The 18350-nt window shown below is 38.7% G+C and overlaps 1 protein-coding gene across 2 annotated transcripts in view; it reads right to left on the bottom strand.

The window, feature by feature from the left end:
• The window catches only part of LOC112606209, a 501724-nt gene that overhangs the window by 48147 nt on the left and 435227 nt on the right, over positions 1-18350 (bottom strand). For both annotated transcript variants that reach the window (XM_025356376.1, XM_025356377.1), the window contains 5 exons: positions 14101-14200; positions 10771-10906; positions 9009-9168; positions 5106-5264; positions 3731-3931 (listed from right to left, as the gene is read on the bottom strand). In XM_025356376.1, coding sequence (XP_025212161.1) covers positions 3731-3931; positions 5106-5264; positions 9009-9168; positions 10771-10906; positions 14101-14200 — 756 coding nt within the window. The remainder of the gene's footprint in view (positions 1-3730; positions 3932-5105; positions 5265-9008; positions 9169-10770; positions 10907-14100; positions 14201-18350) is intronic.

Raw genomic sequence — 18350 nt, 5'->3', positions numbered from 1 at the left:
GCCCAGGATGCAGGTCTCCCGGGACCTTCATAGCCCGGGCTTGCCTATTGTTCCTTTGCTCAGTGCCCGCCTGACATGGACACCACATGCTTCAGGCCTCCTAGTGTACCAGCACCCCATTCCCTCTGCATGCTGGTGTGCCCAGCAACCGACTGCACCCCCCTATATGTTCCGGAGTATTATGTCCTGCTCACTCAGTGTTATGGTTTGAATGCCCTTCCAAAACTCATGTTGAAACTTAATTCCCAATGTGGCAGTATTAAGAAGTGGAGTCTTTAAGAGGTGATTGGATAAAGAGGGGTCTGCCTGGATTAATCCATAGATGAAAGGGCTAATGGATTAATAGGTCATCATGGGAGTGAAACTAGTGGGTTTATAAGAAAAGGAATGTGACGCCATGTGCTGTGCTGTATGATGCCCTGTGCTGTATGATGAGCTGTGCCATCTCAGGGCTCTAGAGAGTCCCCAGCAGCAAGAAAGCTCTCACCTGATGCACCCCTCAACGCTAGAATTTCCAACCTCCATAACTGTAAGAAATAAATTTCATTTCTTACAAATTACCCAGTTTCAGGTATTCCCTCCCTCCCTCCCTCCCTCCCTCCCTCCGTCCCTCCCTCCCTCCCTCCCTCCCTCCCTCCCTCCCTCCCTCCCTTCCTTCCTTCCTTCCTTCCTTCCTTCCTTCCTTCCTTCCTTCCTTCCTTCCTTCCTTCCTTCCTTGAGATGGAGTCTCACTCTGTCACCTGGGTTAGAGTGCAGTGTCACGATCTCAACTCACTGCAACCTCTACCTCTTGGGTTCAAGCGATTCTCCTGCCTCAGCCTCCCGAGTAGCTGGTACTACAGGCATGTGCCACCACACCCAGCTAATTTTTGTATTTTTAGTAGAGACGGGGTTTCACCATGTTGGCCAGGCTGGTCTCAAACTCCTGACCTCAGGTGATCCTCCCACCTCAGCCTCCCAAAGTGCGGGGATTACAGGCGTGAGCCACCGTGCCCAGCCCAGTTTCAGGTATTCTGTTATAAGTAACAGAAAATAGACTAAGACACCCAGCCACCACAGACAAACTCTGGCCAGGCATGCCAGTAAAACTGCTCTGCAATTCAGTGGAATGGAACCATACCTTTTCTAATGAGTCCTGAACCCCAGCCTTGGGGAGGGGACCCCATTGCAAGTTTATCCTTTCTTGGGCAGTCTCTTTCAGCCATAGGGTGATATATATTATACACATATGTAATGTACATGGGTATATATACCCTAATTTACTACCTGGGTAAAATATGGAGGATAAAAAGACTGTGGTTAACATAAATGTAATTTTCCACTGAGTTCTACTGCATAGTGTAACGCACGGTTCTCTAGGTTTCATCAGCTTATCCAAACAAATGAGTTTTAAAAGCCACCCATCTACATGAAAGAGAACAATATGCTAAGGGAAGATGTGCAGTAAAGCTCAGAATTACTGTTACTGTGCTAACACACTTCTGCCGTGGGACATATATGATTCTGAATCATGCCCACACCTAATCAACAAGACTTCTGCAAAACCTCTCTTGTCCAAGTCTGTCTGGGTGTTCCTAGAGGGTGACTTGTGCTCATGAGCAAATCCTGTCCCACTGGGTCCCCAATGCTCCACCTCTTCTCTCTGGACTCTGACATTTCCCATGAGGGATCAACCAATATCACCATGTCCCTTCCACTAACTGCCTCTCTTTTCCGTGGCTTGACATGAGGAGCTCCCAAGATGACAAAAGTATAGAATGTTCTGCAAAGTGGGAGGAGATGGAAAGAAACTGTCCTTCTCTTTTGTGTTACACATGGTTAGATTTTCCAAGGCAGTGCTACACATGACCCAACATCTCATAGAGTTTTAGACTGACTTATCTTTTCTGTTTTCCCTTAAAGTCTTCTCCTTCTCCTTCTTTCTCCACAGCAGTCATAATGAAAGGAAGGAAGAAAGAAACAAAACAAAACAACACTGACAGACACTGAGTAAGATTCAGAACTAGTATTCTCTTCCAATGACCAAGTAATCCTGGGTCAAACTCATGCAATGGCTTTCTCTTGCCGCAGGGTCACATTCTCATTCCCCATGCATGTCCACCCAAATTTATCAGCCATGCTCAAATTCCAATTTAGGTTTAAGCGGGGACCTCTACTGTAATACAGAAAACCGAGGCAGTAATATAAATTGCTAAATACAGTGTAGAAATGAGGAAACACTAGTATGTTAGCTCCATAAGGGTAAAGATTTTTTATCTGTTTTGTTCTTCGTAAAGCAACAGCTCCTAAAACACTGCCCTCAATAACCATTGGTAGCTGAATGAATGAATTCCGGTTCCATATGGCAAACCATTCATAGAAACAAAAGCCTGCTGTCCTACCTCCACATTGCAAAGGCAGCTTAGCCCAGGTGAATGGGGTAAAGACACACTTTCACCAGGTCTGTCTACACAGTTGCTTTTCCCATCTTTTCTAACAACAGCCCAGCAAGTTCTCCTTGCTGGAGGCTTTGCTCATCTCAGTGGGCAGAATAAGACCAGCTCCTCTCCTGCCCACGTAGGGCCCGCTGCTGCCGCCTGCTGAAGCTTGTGCAGCCTCCCTCAAAGTACTGATTCATAAGCCTTTTCATCGCAGAACTTTTGAGAAGCCAGTGAAAATCTCAGCTCTTTCCCAGAAAAAAATACATTGCACAGATGCACAAACATACATTTTGTACACTATTTCAAGAGATTAAAGAGGTCCCTGGAGACCCACCATATCACACTAATGGTAGAATTTGAAGCAAACCAATCTAAAAAACAGGGAATTGTTTTCTTTTTTGTTCATTAAAGAAATGTTCCATATGCACCAAAAAAGAAAAAAAGAGAGAGAGAGAGAGAGAAATGTGTAATCAACCAGCATGGACCTAACAGCTATCAACATTTTGCCATTCTCGTTTCATCCATTCCCCTCAAGTTTTAAAATTTTTGTTCATGATAGAATGTCTTACAACAAATCTAAGATAGCTTTTAATTTTATCTGTAAATACTACAATATGTTTCCAACTTATCAGGACTTTTTTTTTTTTAACATAACCATTGAACCATTATTGCACCCAACAAAATTAACAGGACTTCCTTAATGTCATCAGATAGCCAAGCTGTTTTATATTTCTCCTGATTATCTCAAAAATAACTTTTGTACAGTACTGTAGTTGGTTTAAATTTGGATCCAGGACCAGACATTGAATTAGGTTGATATATTTGCTAAGATAGGAATTAGTTTACACTGCGTGAGTGGAAATCACAAATTGGTTATTTTATGAAGGTGGAGGAGAGAGGGAAGGTGTGTGTTGGGGGAAGGAGGGGAGTAACTTAATGAAAAGTATCAAAAAAATTGAAAATTGGGGACTTTTTAGAATTCTTATTTGATCTCTTCATTTCATAAAAATGACATTGATGAGAGTTTGGTCTTCAGTCCAATGGCCAGATAAAACTGTATACCCAGGAGATCAGAGTGAAGATTCCTTCTCTGAATCTGATTGTGGATAAATTGTATGTAGCTTACCTAGCATTTACATTTCATTTTATTCCCTTCCTCTTCTTTGGGTAGGATAAAGAATTATCAGCTAAGTTAAATAGAAGACCCAGAACTCTCAAATATAGTTCAGCTTGTTCTGTGGGGTCCATGCTAGACTTATTAGGATCCTATTCACCTTTTGATATATTAAACGCAAATATAATGGGATTACCTGCTGTCTTCCTGATGTATCCAGCGCTGATTACTACCATCAGATTTCTTCTCCACCAAAACCACCTCCATGCCTGACCGGAGACTGGGACCTTGAACCCCCAAGACTAGCTGAGGAGCAGCAAGGCTTATAATCTGCCCATCTCTGTATTCGAACTGCTGATGGCAATGCTTGTGCAATTTACTATGCTTTGGTGAACAGCTGAGACAAAAAAACCTCCATTAGTGGCAGAAAAATGTCTCATGCATTTGATCCTGCACTTGATGTGCTGGGGATTATAAGTTCTGTTGGTGAGAGCTCCAATATGAACCACGTGAATTTGCAATGATAGACCATAGCATTAGAATGACAGCAACGCTACTAGTACTGCACTTCTAAGCTGACATAAGAAGTAGAATTCTGAGCTTATTTTGTAACAGAAATAAATGTTTACCAGGATAATATTTGAAAATTCATTAGCAAAGAGAAAAGAACTTCAGTTGACAAGGTAATTTAAAGAGGAAAAAGTAAAATTTAAAATTAAGTAAGAGAACAGGGCCAGGGGCATGTAGAATCAAAACAGGGAAATAAGGGAATTCTGTTCAAACTATGATTGTTTCTATCCTCTGTCTACAGTATCCCTCGAAACAGAACACCATTCTCCAAGTTTTAAACTCACCTCTGACAATTCATAGCACATCATAAAATAATGATGAATTAATAATTTAAATAGCTCTCTTAAGGATCTCATATTAAGCAGAATTAACATGTTACATATCACAACACATTGTCAATTAAATTAATCTATAAATATCTAATAAGCCCCTACTATGTGCATGGCCTAGTGCTAAATGTTGAAGTGTCAAAAACATTTAATTCACATGTTCCAGTAACTGCTGTAATGTCAAGTATCTAAAGATTATGAAATAATACAAAGTATTAGATTATGAAATAATACAAAGTACTATATATTCCTGTCATTTCATTGGACATTGACAAAAAACATTAATAAGGAAGAAACTGCATTTTCTTAATTTCTTAAAAACATCAGGGCATCTTAAATGCTTATTCATAAGTTCACTCGCACACTCACTCATTCAACAAATATACAGGCTCTGTGCTAAGTTGTCAGGAGGCAAAGGTGGATAAGCATACTGTTTAATAGAAAGAACACAAATGAGTAAGAGATTATACGCTGAGCAAAATAAACCAAAGAGTAAAGGACGTTCCTGCAAAATTTCGTAAATATTTTAATCAAAACCATAAGACAAAAATGTGCATGTTGATAGAAACAGCAGCTAACAGCAGTGAAAACTCTTAGGAATATATGTGTCCCAAGGTGAGAAAACTAACACTAGACAGACATCTTTAAGAGGATTCCTTTGCAACTTTTTACCTGTATTTCTTCTGTGGTTCCACATTTTCAAAGAGCCCTTTTTCCATTTTCTTTGGAAGACTGTCATCCTCATCAAAGTCATGCGAAGCTTCCTGCCAGGCATACCTGAGAAGTGTGTGACAAGCCTTGATTCGAAGATGAGCTCTTGCATGTGAATCTCTATCAGGGTTCAGAAGCAAACACTAATCTAAGAAATCTCATTTGTGCTCATAAATTTTTTTTTCTGAGGTGTAGTCTGATCATATTCTGCAGGATGTTGGTGGATCTATAAATCTTATTTCCATAAGGGTGCCTGATATTTGAAATTCACATCTTACTAATACATCATTTAGATCTTTTAATATAAGGCTACAAATAAAATCCCTCAATCACATAATAAACAGCATTCATCTTTGTCATGTTTACTCAGAAAAAAATGAGACCATGTATTGTATTTCAAAAATCATAAAGATTGACTACTCGGTAGTTTGAGAAATTCACAATGAACATGTAATGAGACTCCCTCTGTCTACCCCATAATTGGGTCATAATTCTGACTCGAACAGTACAGCCTAGATTACCCGGTTTTGTAAAGTTTACTCATTAGACAAGGCTAAGAAATCTTAACTTTTCCAAGATTTCTCTACAGAGAAATCTAGGGAAACTCAAATAGCATCTGCACAGATAAGCCAGCTTTTGACAGAGAATAATACAATAAACAGAGTAAATAGTCATAGTTTGAATAATTGAGTCAGCCTTCTGACTTCATATTAAAATGAAGATATAAAGGGGATCAGTAGCTGCCATATAGATCTGTATATATAAAGTTCCAGGCCACTGTTGAGAGCACATTTGCCTTCAGTGGGATCGTGATATGAGGACTGTTTGATTGAGGAAGGATAAATATACAGGCAAAGCAGCAAGCCTATTTCAGCACTCTAAATCTGCATACCTGTAAATAAAGTTCTCTGGGACAGACTGATCACCAAGGTGCTTGTGATAATTTGATGTAACTACAAGCATTATTAAATTACCAAAATCTTCAGGGACAATTCCTGTGCTAGCAGAGCTGACCGTACTCTTCTCAAATGTAATAGAAGTATTACATGTAGATTTGAAACTGGTGGGTAATGACTGCCTCATTCAGAACTGCAGGAAGCACAAGTGGCTTCTCGAGGCAAAACTCTCCTTTTACAGTTAAAAAACAACAGTGCCATCTTGTGTTAAAAATAAAAACCACAGCTTTCTCACCAATTCCATTTCTTTGAGGAAAAGAGAGAGGGAAAAAAAGTCATTCTTAGCTTTAACAAAGTTAGAAAGATGCAAACAAGATTCTTCACCCAAATCCAGAGGTTTAATTTTCTTACTCAGAATTTCTCTATCAGCTCTTGAACTTCCTGGCAAATAAGGTATAGTCAGGTCAGTTTTAGAACAATCATTTTTCAGTCCATCTTGCTTTATTAATTGATTTGTTCATTCATCGAACAAATCATTCGTTAGTTATTCACTCCTTTAATAAATATTTATTGAACATCTACAAGACAGGTAAGTTATCAGTGCTCATGGAGTTTACATTCTAGTGGGAAGAAGAGAGATTAAATAGACAAGTAAATGAATAAACAAGATAAATGCCATACGTTGAATAAAATAGGATATTGTAATGGAAATTGACTGGGACGGGGTAAGTTTTACTTTAGCAATGAAGTCAAAGAAGGCTTCTCTGAGAGGTGATGTTTGAATTGAGACATAGACAATAGGAAGGAGCCAGTCACGTGAGGATCTAGAGGGAGAGCCTTCCAAGCAGAGAAAAGAACAAATGAAAACACGATGAAGCAAGATTATGGTTAGCCTATTTGAAGAACAGAAAGACAGTGGTGTGACAGGCAGTGAGTGAGGGGATGGTAGTTCTAGACGAGGCTTAAGAGGTGGGCAGGTACCTGTGATTCAGTGAGGAAATGAGAAAGTTTGCCCTACTCTCTATGTTCCAAAAGTCTTTTTATCCTGCAAAGCACAAAAATGGTAGGCAAGTGCTACCAGAATTGCTTTTCCATTTTTCTTATTGTTTGTGCCAGATACCTTTATGATAAAAAAGCAATCAAGAAGGATCCTTCTAGACTGATGTTCTAGCTGCTGGCTTTATGCATGTCCCTCCTTAAATCATCCCATTTTTCAAATATGCAAAAACCTCCAAACAAGCACCTTTAAGAAAGTCTGGGAAAAATCTTACAGTGACTTCCTAATGTAAGATGATTTAGGATGATTTCAGGATTGTGTCATCAGAAATGGTTCAAATGACTAGTGACAGCCTGGAAAATAGATAACCCAGGGTATTAAAAAATATTTCAAAATAGTTTAAGAGCTGCCAAGTAGAAGAGGAATAGGGCATAATACAGAGAAACACATGGAATAATAAGATGGAGATGGTCTAAATAATTATTTAAATGTTAGAATGGGCCTCCTTGAAAACAGTGATCTCTCTGTTATTAGGAGTATTCAAGAAGAGGCTTGAGCAAAAGAGCCTGCTTGGAATATGCAGGAGATGCCTGCATTGTACTCTGAGAGAACCCAATCACTTTTAACCTCAAGGACCCCAGGCCTTCACGAAATCTCTGATTCAGAACAATGAGAATCTTTGCTCTCAAAAATGTTTCTTTCTTTTCTCTTACTTTCTCTTTAAATTACTCAAAGGATAGATGACACTTCCTTTAGAAGGGGATGTGAAAGTTTGTGGTAAATTCCTTGACTGTTGAGAAAGATGCCATCTAAGACCAATCATTCTCTCTGAAAAATGCCTTCTGGTGCCTTTGTTACTGTCAGTCATAGGACCAAATGAATCACCTATCCGAATAAGGAAGTTTGGTTTCTAAAAGTTCATATTCTTATAATTGAGGATAGAAACAATTCATAACAATGATATATAAATTATTCTCACAATTATTGCGGTGGTAATTGGCCAGGTATTTTTGGTTTTATAATTTGAAACACATTCCATCTTTCCTTCGTTTATTCAGTAAATGATGATTAGAACCCACGTGACAGAATCTTTGCCCTCAACAGTTCCCAGGCTGGTAGAGGGAGGGGTAGGCAAGGGAGAGAGGGACTGACAAGTACATTGCCACGTACAGTCATTGCTGTAATTGACTTCAATGCTAAAGAGTCATTCTACAGATAAGTACGGGGCAAGTAAAGGCACTGCAGTGGAGAGAAATTCGTATGTGGCTCAGAGGTCTGCAACAGAATATAAACAGAATGTGCAATATGCAGGCAACAGCTTGTTGTTGCTGAGCTGGAGGTTGGAATTCATGTGTCAGAAAAAGACAGTGGGCATGGGAATGCAAATGAGGGTCAATGACAGGCATGAACCAAGGTCAGAAGGTCTTGAGATTCCAGATGAGTAAGTTTTTTCTGTCTGCAATAGGTAGCCCTTAAAAAACTATGTGAAAAGGATTGTGCATTAGAAAGTTAATCGTCTACAGTTTAACTTAGAGGGAAATTGGAAGGAAGATATTATGGCAACAGAGAGCAATCAGAAAGCTATTTCAATGATCCAGAATGATAACTGTATATTAACATGTGTCTAGCTTGAACTTAGGGAAGAAGCTTAATTTATCCTGAAGTCAATATTTATGGAAACAAAACTTGATGAATTCCTCAAATAAGTGTTTTCTATCCTAAAATTCTAGCCTTTTAAAAATAATAACATTATAACAATATTACTGAAAATAGACCATTGTGATGGTTGAACATTGAAGCTGTAGTTGTATCATTTTGCTGGAAAACTAATTAAATACTAGCTCTTCACCTGCCATTAGTTTCACAAACTTGGCATGAGCTCCCTGCATGGGCTCTGTGCTGTTATCGGGCTAATGAGCTGAGTTCAAACAGCAGCCAGGTAGCTTTTCGGGCTACATATTGATTACTTACAGAATTTCACTGGAAGCATTTTCCGTTGTTAGAGCATCTTTTTGCATTTGCTTTTCTTCTGGTTCTGTAACTTGCTTCTCTTCTCCAAAAATTGCTACGGGTTTATGCACAGCAAGCTTGCTTCCAGATACAATGTCACTTTGGACTTCTAAAACAAGAGCTGAGCAGAAATTCACAAATTGCAAGGACATATTAGTTACAATTGCAGAGCATCAGGAATTTAGAAACACACACTAAAATACAAATGCAAAAAAAAAAATTCCATCTATTTGGTCTATTCATAGGTTATTTGTTAAACTCAGTTGAATTTAATTTTAATTTTTGTAGATTCTTTACTCTCAAGATATCCTTAGTCAAAAATACTAAAAATAGGTCTTTCCAAAGATCAGTTATTCTATATTGTAATTATTCAAATGGGCTACATTATTTAGATATATGTTTCTAGATCATTCTCTGGGATCCAAAACTCATCAGTGGACGTCCCAATCCCAGTCCCAGTGAAAGCCTTGAACGACACATGCAAAGTTTTACTATACAGTGTTCAATATATATCATAGGGCAATGTTTTAAATTATACTAATGTTTTTTGTCTCTTTTTCTTTTCTCTATATGAACTTTTGTCCTGGTTCCTGGAGAAAACTTAAGGGAAGGAGGAGGATCATGAGGAAATCAGAACTTGAATAAAAGAAAAGCAAAAGTCCAAAGATAGTTTTTGACATTCAAACAGCACACTGCCGTCGACCATGGAAGTTAGGATGATACAGTCATGATCTATGGTTTCTCCAAAAGCCTGTAGTTCCCACTTAGTGTATCAAGGGTTTAACTTCAGGATTGACCTGGAGAAAAACCACCACTCCTGAGTCAGAGGGGATTTGGGGAACAAGACAGAGAAAGCCAGAAAACTAGCACAGTGTATCCTGATTCTCTCTACAGGCTGCACTTTGGGTATCTTAGTTAAACTGGGGAAACAGTGAGGACACTGTCCATTGTTTAGGACACCAGCCATTGTTGAGGACACCATGATGACGTCCCCTTTCTAGCTACCCTTGCTACTCCAGTCTGAAGCACAGCCAGCCACGTGAACTGGGATCTGGTTTCTGGGAGGTGCAGCTAAGACCCAGGAGTTGCTGAGAATCTTTTTGGGGAACTTTCCAAAAGTGCGTGCCAAGCAGGGGTGAGGTGGCTCTGTAGCAAGAACTGCAGAGATGACCACTCAGTCATAGCCAGGCTCCAGAGGGCCACAGGAAGCAGAGAGAAGGCTGAGTCAGGGAGGAAGCACACCAACCCAGAGTATCGTCTGAACCAAAAGAAGGAACCACAAGTCATTCCAGTCATAGACTTCAGCCAGCAGAGCCCAGGAAGCAAGAAGATCTGCATCCCAAGTGCTTTCTTTCTATCTTAGAGAGGAACTTAACATGAGAGTCTGGAGATAGAGAAATCTGAAAGCTTTCCCTAAAGGGACTAATTAAATTAATGGATGGAACAAAATGTAAACATGACTGGAGAATGCATGAGGCTCACAAAGAAGGTCAGATCTGTTAACGACAAAATAAAAAGATTATGTTTTCTTTGCACATTCAAACTGTAGTGTGAACTAAAATACTCACTCCTGTCAAACATATAAATGACTTTAAAGAGTTAAACAGCAAGATGCAGAGGTGAAATATTACCCGTTTAAACAAACTTTGACTTTTTAAAAAACAGTATCATTAAGCCTTTCATTTTGGCTGCATATATTAAGGTAAATAATTCCAATGCTTACCTTGTATTTTACTTATGCTACAGAAGATTTCAATTTTGGAAATGTCTGATGCTAGGTTCCTCAGGAAGATTTGTTTCTTCTGTTGAGCAATGGACAGGTCAGGATTGATCCAGTGTTCTCCACATGAAACATATACCTATCAAACAAAGCATCTCTTATCCTGTATATAATTGTCACAGCAGCATTATCTGTAATAATCTAAACTGGAGACAATCAAAAAAATCAAAATGTACTATTAATATAATAGGTGAATGATTAAAGAAAACTGTGGTGCCATGGAATACCACTCAGTACTTTCAAAAAAAATCAAACTGCTGATAAAGGCAACAGCTTTAATGAATTTCAAGAGTTTTGTATTAAGTGAAAAAACTGTCTTTGTATTATACTATATTATTTTTGCAACATCCTGTGAATCTATAATTATTTCAAAACAAAAGTTTAAAAAAATAATTGTTTAAGAAGAAGAGGGAAGGAAGGAAGAAAAGAGGAAGGGAGTGAGGTAGGGAAGGAGGTAGGAAGGAAGGGAGGAAAGAAGGGAGCAAGGGAGGGACGCAGGGAGAGAGGGAGGAAGGTAGGAAAGAAGGAAAGAAGGAATAAATTAGAGATTGGCAAAATTAGAGATTGGGAAACTATCCCTAAAACCCAAATCTGGTCCCCTGTCTTTTTTTGTGAGTACAGTTTTATTAGAACACAGCTATGCCCATTCATTTACATGTTGTCTATGGCTGCTTTCATGCATCAGAGCAGAGCTGATATACAGCAGGCACCATATGGCCCACAAAACCTACAATATCTACTATATCATTCTTTACAGAAAATGTTTAATGACCCCTGGTATAAATGAATTTGTAGTACAAACACCAAAATGTCAGTGTGGATATTTCCAGGTGACAAGATTATGGATGATACTTTTCCTCCTCTCCTCCTTTTTTTTGCTTTTATGTATTTTTAAATGTCCTTAAATGGATAAATATTTCTTTACAGATGAGAAAAGAAAGTGATATATTGAAAAAGGCTCAGTAAGAAGAAAGAGAACCTCAGTGCTGACTTTTCTGGTCATTGCAAAGTCATTATTACAAACATTCAACATTCTATGTAGAAGACCCAGGGAAAACTTCAAATAATAATACTAATAATAGTAAATATATATTACTATTACTAATATTATTATTTGAGATGGACTCTTACTCTGTAGCCCAAGCTGGAGTGCACTGGCATGATCTCGGCTCACTGCAACCTCTGCCTCCAGGGCTCAAGTGATTCTCATGCCTCAGCCTCCTGAGTAGCTGGAATTACAGGCACCTGCCACTACGCCCAGCTAATTTTTTGTATTCTAGTAGAGGGAGGGTTTCACCATGTTGCTCAGGGTGGTCTTCAACTCCTGAGCTCAGGTGATCCACCTGCCTCGGCCTCCCAAAATGCTGGGATTACAGGTGTGAGCCACCGTGCCCAGCCAAAAATTTCTTCTTTTGAACAACAGATTCCTTTTTCTCTTTTGGACATATTTAATGATGTAACTAACTGTTTATGTTTCCATTTTCATGTTACTCTTCAGAGCAGTGACAGATTAATTTCTAGCAAATATACAATCACTCCTGGCTCCATCTTATCCTCCTTCCACTCATACCTGCTTTGCCATGGTGGCCTCATCTATACTTACCATTAAATTAATTTTTTGTATTGTATGATTTAATGTAATCTACCTTAAATTCATTCTTTAAAAAACCCACAGTGGGCCGGGTGCAGTGGCTCACGCCTGTAATCCCAGCACTTTGGGAGGCCAAGGCTGGCAAATCACGAGGTCAGGAGATCGAGACCATCCTGGCGAACACAGTGAAACCCCGTCTCTACTAAGAAATACAAAAAATAGCCGGGCGAGATGGCGGGCGCCTGTAGTCCCAGCTACTCGGGAGGCTGAGGCCAGAGAATGGCATGAACCCGGGAGGCGGAGCTTGCAGTGAGCTGAGATCTGGCCACTGCACTCCAGCCTGGGCTACAGAGCGAGACTCCGTCTCAAAAATAAAAAAAATAAAAAATAAATAAAAAAATAAAAAGACAAAAAAGTAGCCGATCTTGCTGGAGGGCGCCTGTAGTCCCAGCTACTTGGGAGGCTGAGGCAGGAGAATGGTGTGAACCTGGGAGGCGGAGCTTGCAGTGAGCCGAGATCGCACCACTGCACTCCAGCCTGGGTGACAGAGCGAGACTCTGTCTCAAAACAAAAACAAAAACCCATAGTGAATAGCATAGCAGAACAAACAAAAACACTAAAAACAAACACACAAAACGCTTGGAGAGACGGCATTAGGATTCAAAATGAGATCTAGCAGTCTCTGAGAACAACAGACTCTCCACCCTGCCATTCTGCCTCTGATATTGGCCATTGATACTTCTGTTTAAGACTCTCTCCAGGACTGTTTAGGTTCAGGGCCTGAGTTGAGTTCTGACGAAATGGTACAAGCTTTGTTCTCTGTTCAAAGAATTGTAGGCATCAATCAAGGAAGGTATCTTTTCTAATTTTTCAAACGGGATGCCTCAAATTCTATAAATGAGGGGAAAAGCTGGGCTGCTAAAGTCCTTCTGCTTTTCAGCCTTCTCCAGTCACCCAAATAGAGTGTGTGAAAAAAGTAGACATAATTTTGTCCCAAAAAAGTGAAATCACCATTTAGTAAGAAACCATTAAACAACTACATTTTGAAGCTCTCAAAAAGAGCAGAGAATTTACCTCCTTCAGAGCAGGAGACAGAAATTACAAATGATTAACAATTTGGCCTTCTCCAGTTTCTTCCTTAATTTCTAGAGTCTAGGATCATGATGAATATTAAGTAGATTAATTCGGCCGGGCGCGGTGTCCCACACCTGTAATCCCACCACTTTGGGAGGCTGAGGCAGGTGGATCACCTGAGCTAAGGATTTTGAGACCAGCCTGAGCAACACGTTGAAATCCATCTCTACCAAAAATACAAAAAATTAGCCAGGCATGGTGGCACATGCCTATAATCCCAGCTACTCTGGAGGCTTAGGTGGGAGAATTGCTTGAGCATGGGAGGCGGAGGTTGCAGAGAACCAAGACTGCGCCACTGCACTCCAACCTGGGTAACAGAGTGAAACCCCATCTCAAAAAAAAAAAAAAAAAGTTTAATTTATATACCACTCTGAAAACCATGCCAGAATAATGTTAGCTCTTAGTATTATTTTCTGATGCTTGCTCAGTTAGGATAATTCTGAGAGAAAATAAGGATTAAAATGGAAAGCTTTTTATATTTAAGGGCATTCTTTCTTGGATGGGGTATTCATAAATTAATATTGCCAGGTTCAAATCCATGTCTTTACCAGTTCATCTCTTTGCAGGTCTTTTAAGGCAAATATTTCCTTCCCCTTTTCATTGTACAATCTCCGAGCTGCAGAAGGTAAATTTAAAATCTCAGTGCACCTGTAATAAAAGACACAAAAATTGACCTTGCATACAGAAAGCTTCCAGCAGCAAAGGGAGACAATAAAAGCAATCAGGGCCCTGAATCCATAATGACAACTCTCTCCGCAGGACTGTTAGTCATAAGCTGGACTCTGGTGCCCGTCAGACCCATTTGAGTCTCATTTTCCTCTCCAAAGTGTGGCACTTGGGCAAATTATTTAACCTGTCTAAGGCTAGATTTCTTACCTTCCAGGGTTTCTGTGAAGATGAAAGGTTGATTTTGAAAAGGGCTCTTAGCACAGTCCCAGACATGACCAATAAATAGCTAGACACACTGCTATTGACTTTTCATTCCTCGGTATGCCCCACACTTTTCTATTTCTGTGCCTGTGTTCTTTCTCCTACCTAAAAAAAAATCTTCCTTGGCTTTTTTCTGATGTAGTTTTGCTCTTTCTCCAAGGTTGTCAAAGTCTAATTTGTCACCAAGTTCCTCAGCTCCCTCCACCAGAAGTGATGACTATAGCCCTTTAACTACCTTTGAAATAGACGTTTTTAGCCTGGTTAAACATTGAACACTGATTTCCCACTCCCACAACCCCCTGCCCTCCCAAACAAGCACTGGACAAGCCTTGTGGATTTTGAGATGAATGAGTTTTGTGGTTCCCTGAGGAGCTCTGAATCTGGTCAGGGAAGAGAAAGGTGAGCCACTGAAGTGTAATATGAAGTCACAGATGCTGCCATAGGCACCTGGCCAGTGTGCTGTGAGAACAGAGGGGAAAACAATTAATTTTTCCAGAGAACCCTTATCTAAGGGAGTGACATTTGGGTTGGGTTTTAAATGATAAACAGGATTTCATCAAAAAGCGCTAGACTGGAGCTGAGTGTATGGACATGAGGAAGGTATGGACCAGATGAAACTGAAAAATAAAGCAGAAACCAACTGAAAGTACTTAGGATTCCAGACTGAGGAACCTGCATTCTAGCCCATAAGCAGCAGAAAGCCATTGAAGGCATTACAGCAATTACGTGGTGTTATCAGGTCTGCTTTTCAGAAAGTTAACTGTCAGAAAGGTGGAAAATGGGCTGGAGGTGGGAGAGGCTGGACCCTAGACAGCAAGCTTTAGGACAGATATAAATAGATGGAATTGTGAGGAAAAAGTAGAGCTACAGGAGACTGATGGAGCATTTCCTAAACAATACTGTGAGGATATCCTGCCTATGGAAGAAGTAGAAGATTCTTCCTAAATATATTTTGTGTTAGAATGTACTGTTTACAGTAAATGAACTTCAGTTGACTTTATGCTCATCAGCAAGACGTAGCTTTATAATGTTTCTAAATTTTATTTCCTCAATGGGATAAAGCAATTAAACAGATAATCAGGCCCCCCATTTCTCTAAGGCTAGCTTAGAAGTAAATAAAGCAGGTTGGGTATGGTGTTCCATACCTGCAATCCCAGCACTTGGGGAGGCCAAGGTAGGAGGACCACTTGAGGCCAGGAGTTCAAGATCAGCCTGGGCAACATAGCAAGATCCCTATTTTTAAAGAAAGGAGCTATGCCTCCCAGATCCACAGTCAGCTACAGCTCCGCAGCAGTGGAGCTCTTATGCTAATCAGTTCCTTCCAAATGGTAACAGAACCTTCGAGAAGCTATGGTCATGTGCTTTCTCCTTTTCTTTATCTTCTTGCTTTGGATTTTTGTCTCATTTTCTTTCTTCTCCATGTGGCCTTCTCTGACAGCTGCCCCTTACAATGTTCTCTCTCTTTCCTGGTTATATGTAAACCAGGATATATATCATCATATAAATGATCGCTTGATCATTTTCAATTCTGTATGGTTATAAAGACTGCTGCATGTGGCTTTCTGATTGTTTCACTAAGCAAATTTTCTTCCCCAAAAGTTAGTTGGAAGTTCCTTAAGAGCAAGCAATGCCTTGTTCTAGAGAGAGAGAGAGAGAGAGAGAGCGAGAGAGAGAGAGACAGAGAAGAGAAGAGAAGAGAAGAGAAGAGAAGAGAAGAGAAGAGAAGAGAAGAGAAGAGAAGAGAAGAGAAGAAAAAGAAAGACACCAAAAACATCCAGCAGAACATCCAACATTGGTTGAGGTACATAATATAAATACAACAGATAACTGTTGATTTAACAGTTGAGGAAAACAAGCCTTGGAGAAGGACAGGGCTTTGCTGAAGACTTCCAGCTAATTAGTGGCAATGCTGGGGTTAAAATAAGTTCCACTGCCTCCTAATCCAGTGGTCTTTCCAATATTCTATGTTGCCAGCAGCTTTACAGAAAGTAGAAGGTACCACCACCAACAACAAAAGTCCTGTATCTATTATTTTAAAATGGGACTTATTATACCATTAGATCATATTAGATCATACGTCAGTTTTGTAGATGCAAAAATCAATGACAAAGAGAACTTCAAAATTGTCCAGAGTGAATTATTAAATAACTAAAGATAGCATAATTTTCCTTAAACTCAATAAAACTATCCCCTTATATTCGACGAGGCATATTTTGCAAAAAAGTTCATACCAAGTGCTCCAACCTTTCAGCAGTGACCTAATTCTTGATTTGGTAAGAAAATACTGATTAAAGAAAAATTACAACATATTTCATAAACATGATATATGTTAGTGCTATGGCTTAGATGTTTGTCCTCTGCAAACCTCATGTTGAAATTTGATCTCCAATGATGGAGATGAGGCCTAATGAGAGGTGTTTCAGTCATGATAGAAGATCCCTCATAAATAGATTAATGCCCCCCCCCGGAAATTAGTGAGTTCTCACTCTATTAGTTATTTGAGAGCTGACTGTTAAAAAGATGCTGGCACCTTCCGTCTCTCTCTTACTTCTTCTCCTCTATGTAGTCTCTGCATTTGCCAGCTCCTCTTCACCTTCTGCCATGAGTGGAAGCCGCCTGAAGCCCTCACCAGATGCAGATGCCCAATCTTGAACTTTCTAGCCATCAGAATCATGAACCACATAAACCTTTTTTCTTTATAAATTAACCAGTCTCAGGTATTTCTTTACAGTAACACAAAACAGACTAAGACAGTCATATTTTAAAAATCGGTTTATAACAGGTAAAATACAAAAATTTACCCCACTCTTAATTCAACCAAATATAAGCCAAAGAAAGGTGCTGTAAATTGTGAAATATATTTTTTAAATGAGATTAATTTATATTTACAGAATTGGTGATTCTGAAAGCTAGGGGAATTTGCTAGACCTTGACATTTAGGGGAAAAAAATTGTATTAATTACCATTGGTATCATAGGCTCACATGCTTTATATATTCCACAGATTAGAAACTCTAGAATCATTATATTAACAACTGATTTTCTTAGGTAGGTATATATGTAATATATATATATATAAAAATAAAATTTTTAACCTATTATAAACCAAATTTATATATATTTAAATTGGTTTATAATAGGTGAAATATAAAAATTTCACTACTCCATCCTTAATGCAAGCAAATATAAATCAAATATAATATACTATATATATTTAAGTATATATATAGCATATACTTAACTATATATATAGTATATGCTTAACTATATATACCATATACAGTATATACTATATATATGTATATATCATATATAGTATGTTATCTGTTATAAATAATCATTCAGGTATTTAAATGGAAAACGCATTTGCATTTAGAATATTAAGTGCTTACCTTTCCAAAAATTGGTGAAATTCTATCTGGTCCATTTCTGTTTCAGTATATTTAGTGACACAGATTTTCTCTTTCTTGTCAGTGTGAACACTTCTGAAACAAATGATCCAAGATTTGATTGATATGTCAGAATACACTGTCAATTATCTCTTGACATATTTTAATATATGAAAAATTATAAGGTCTTAATTTATCATGACTTGCCCTAAAGTAATCTCTTTCTTTAAAATATACAGTTTCAAAAACTATCACAATGAAATATTTAACTTCATATTAAATATTAAATAACATGACGTTATTACATAAATATTCATACTATGAGTAATTTTATAAGACAATACATTTTCACTATTTTATTTCTCTTCTAATAATGCTGAACACTATGAAATATAAATTTTTCAACTTTGAAGAAAATTCAGAGATTGCATTCATTTTACCTGTAATTTTTTACTACTATATTATCTTACTATTAACCCC

Source organism: Theropithecus gelada, chromosome 14 (assembly GCF_003255815.1).
Source record: "Theropithecus gelada isolate Dixy chromosome 14, Tgel_1.0, whole genome shotgun sequence".
In the NCBI taxonomy this organism is placed as follows: Eukaryota; Metazoa; Chordata; class Mammalia; order Primates; family Cercopithecidae; genus Theropithecus; species Theropithecus gelada.
Note: the sequence above shows the minus strand (reverse complement) of the source record. Positions and strands in the feature narration are given on the sequence as shown.